At 31.2% G+C, this 2,992-nt stretch overlaps 1 protein-coding gene across 1 annotated transcript in view; it reads right to left on the bottom strand.

Annotated features, from left to right (window-relative positions):
• Positions 1 to 310: 310 nt before the first annotated feature.
• The window catches only part of LOC117101435 (receptor-type tyrosine-protein phosphatase T-like), a 93,234-nt gene continuing 90,552 nt past the window's right edge, over positions 311 to 2,992 (bottom strand). Inside the window, exon 32 of the mRNA XM_033241412.1 lies at positions 311 to 2,423. Within this exon, the coding sequence (XP_033097303.1) occupies positions 2,352 to 2,423 (72 nt within the window). The 3' untranslated portion in view covers positions 311 to 2,351. The remainder of the gene's footprint in view (positions 2,424 to 2,992) is intronic.

Genomic DNA, 2,992 nt, shown 5'->3' on the forward strand with positions numbered 1-2,992 from the left:
AATAATTCCTACTAGGGACCTACTTTTTCATTCAAGAATTACCACAACCTCTGAGGATTTGGACCCGAGCAAACTTTCTAGTAAATATGGTCTCTGGGGTGGGGGAGGGGGTGTAAAATTTACTAGAATTTAATAAAAACATTTTTACAGTCTGAAAGTGCCATTTGCGGGCGAAAATAATTTGGATCCTGTCGGAGTTCTGACACCCTCTTAGCAAATAACTTTTCCTTATCATACAATACACTAGTATGTAACATTAGCGCAATACAGTCTAAAATTTATCTCGACATAAAAAATCAATAAACCACAGTTTCAATGTATACAATTTAATTGAAAATATTTATCATCAACATCAATAAACGTTCTCTCTCCTATAGGTTACAAAATATTTATGAAAGTAAATCACCCTGGAAACTCGACAGCTATTTGATTAGTAATCCTATAATTATTACAAGGATAATGAATATAAAGCGAAATTGTTAATACAATACAAAATGTATTAATTATAATGAGTTAAATTACAGCTATAGTTTGTTCATCCTTAAGGTTGTACTTGAAGTGTGCCTGCACTAAATATCCCAGAACTGTGTTTTAACAAATAGGCGTTCTACCTGCTAAAATGTCCACTGCAAATAGTTCATAGTTATTTTTGTTGTCCTTTTTGTTGTCTTATTTGACATAAAATTGCTCAAAGGTTAGTTATTACGCAAGAACTTCAATAAAATATAAAACATATAAAACTGGGATGCTAAAGTTCAATTAAAAATGTGATAGAATATAGAAAATAATAACGTTTTGTGTAGACCCACGACGTCTACTAGATCGTAATAAACTAAAAATCATAATGAATCGGATGATTCCCATTTTGAATTATTGATAGTATTTTGTCATGAATTTTCTTTTCACATTGTTAATAATATATTAATCTATCTAGATAATCTATAAGATAACTAGACATTAAGCATAATGGAGAAATTTCGAAACCCAAATCATGCGTCTATCAGACCAAACACTCTCCATTAGATCAGGCGAGGTATTGCGTTATCAACATTATAATGACTTTCTTAAATTAACGATTTATACTTAAAATTATATATTAAATAAATATTTAATATTCCAAAACCCCAACATTAAAACTATTAACATGTGCAGATTCCATTTTTTTCATTTGAACAATATTTTGTAATTTTGTGATTAGGTCTATCTAGTCATAATTAAAAACGTCAATGAAAATTGTCCAATACATTGAACCATATATAAAATATACAATAGTTTCCATAAAATCATGGCACTACACTCTATCGCCAACAACTTATGGTGACAATGATAGTTCGGTCTAATCGGTGAGTTGTAATTAAGCATCATAATTCATCACATTTTTACTGTTATTGTAACATTCAAACATTAGTATTTAAAATTGGACTTTCTTTAGAGATATTTCAGGAGCTATAAATTGAACAAGCCTATTGTACGTGTAGCCTACGGCTTATATTTATTAGCCGAGGTAACTTGCTCCACTACTATAGGACAATCATTCGACCCACGTTTTGAATTTTTGAGGGTTTTAGATTGCATCTGGGTCTCAAAAAAACTATACAGAAAGACTTAGGTCTTTCACCATCATAAACACTTTTTAAAATCAGTATATTCTCATGAAAACATGTATTTAAAACTTGTATTATGTTTCCAATATTATTTCATGATGGGAGTTTAATCAAAGAGAAAAGCTTAGCTCAGTCAGCTAGATGGCAGTAGCCACTGTGTGTGCGCTAACAGTGGATATCTCTAGGTCCCCGGTTCAATTCACATCAATGGAGGCGCTAGCGGGGGATGGGGGCTTAAGTCCCCCACTGAACAGGCTAAACCCCACCCCCTCGGACAGAGCTCGTTATGAAGTCACACCATAAGAAATATAAAAATATATGATAATAATGAATAATATGATAACTCGAAGTCTTGGGTCGTAGGAAGCTAGGTCAAAATGGGTCTTTAGAAGTCAAATGTTGCCAACCGAGCCCTAAATCATGATAGCTTTCTATACCTTACATTACTTTGATTTGTTATTGCTTGAATAGATGGCGTGTGTCACTTATTTTTCAGAATTGTTTGAACAGATTTGTGTAATATTATAAGTTCATTTGTAAATGTTAAACGAGACATTTTCCATGACAATAGAGATTGCATTTGTTGGCATTCTGTAATAATTGTTGAAATTGTTGAAAATAAGGATATTATGAGTAATATTTTTTAAATAACTGATAATACTTATCCAATTAAACAACTAAATTAACAAAAAATAAATTGATGAATATCAAAGGTGTCTTCTGAGTAACATATGGATTTTGATATAACTAAAAGTTGACATAAGCTTGGAATCCGTCAAGGTAACACCGTGCTGCATCGTAGCAAAATCTATACTGCACCTACAAATAAAAAAAATATAATAAGTAATATAAATAAACAATGTCTTTGTTTCGTAAGGGAACAAAATGAGCACCCTCTCTTGTTAGCTGCCTCACATTTTTGTGGTTTCTTTTCGCCCTCCGATAAGACACAGCAATTTTTTTTTTAGTAGATAGAGAGAAGCGTACGAGAATTCTGTAGTGTAATTTATTTAAGAAATTTAACAGTTTTTCTGAGCAGTTCAACCAGTAAGTTAAATCATTGCATTAAACTTTGTTGTAAAACGGATCATAATTTATCGTAGAACATCAATAATTAATGATTAAATAAGATCGTAAAACTGAGATTGATATAGTTGCTATTGTTAGTGAGTTGCCGAAGTTTTATATTAGGAATTACGAATTAACCATCACTAGAATTATAGTTATGCTTGTAGCATCGTATTAGGTATATGATGAATCATCTTGCAAGGGATGGCTGTTTAGATTGTACATGAACAGAAACGTTAATGATTATTAGTAATTATTAGAAATATATATGTATGTGTGTATGTACGTATGTATGTATGTGTATATATGTAGTATATATG

This window comes from Anneissia japonica, unplaced genomic scaffold, assembly GCF_011630105.1.
Source record: "Anneissia japonica isolate Jap-2015-1 unplaced genomic scaffold, ASM1163010v1 scaffold287782_len627234_cov183, whole genome shotgun sequence".
NCBI lineage: Eukaryota > Metazoa > Echinodermata > Crinoidea > Comatulida > Comatulidae > Anneissia > Anneissia japonica.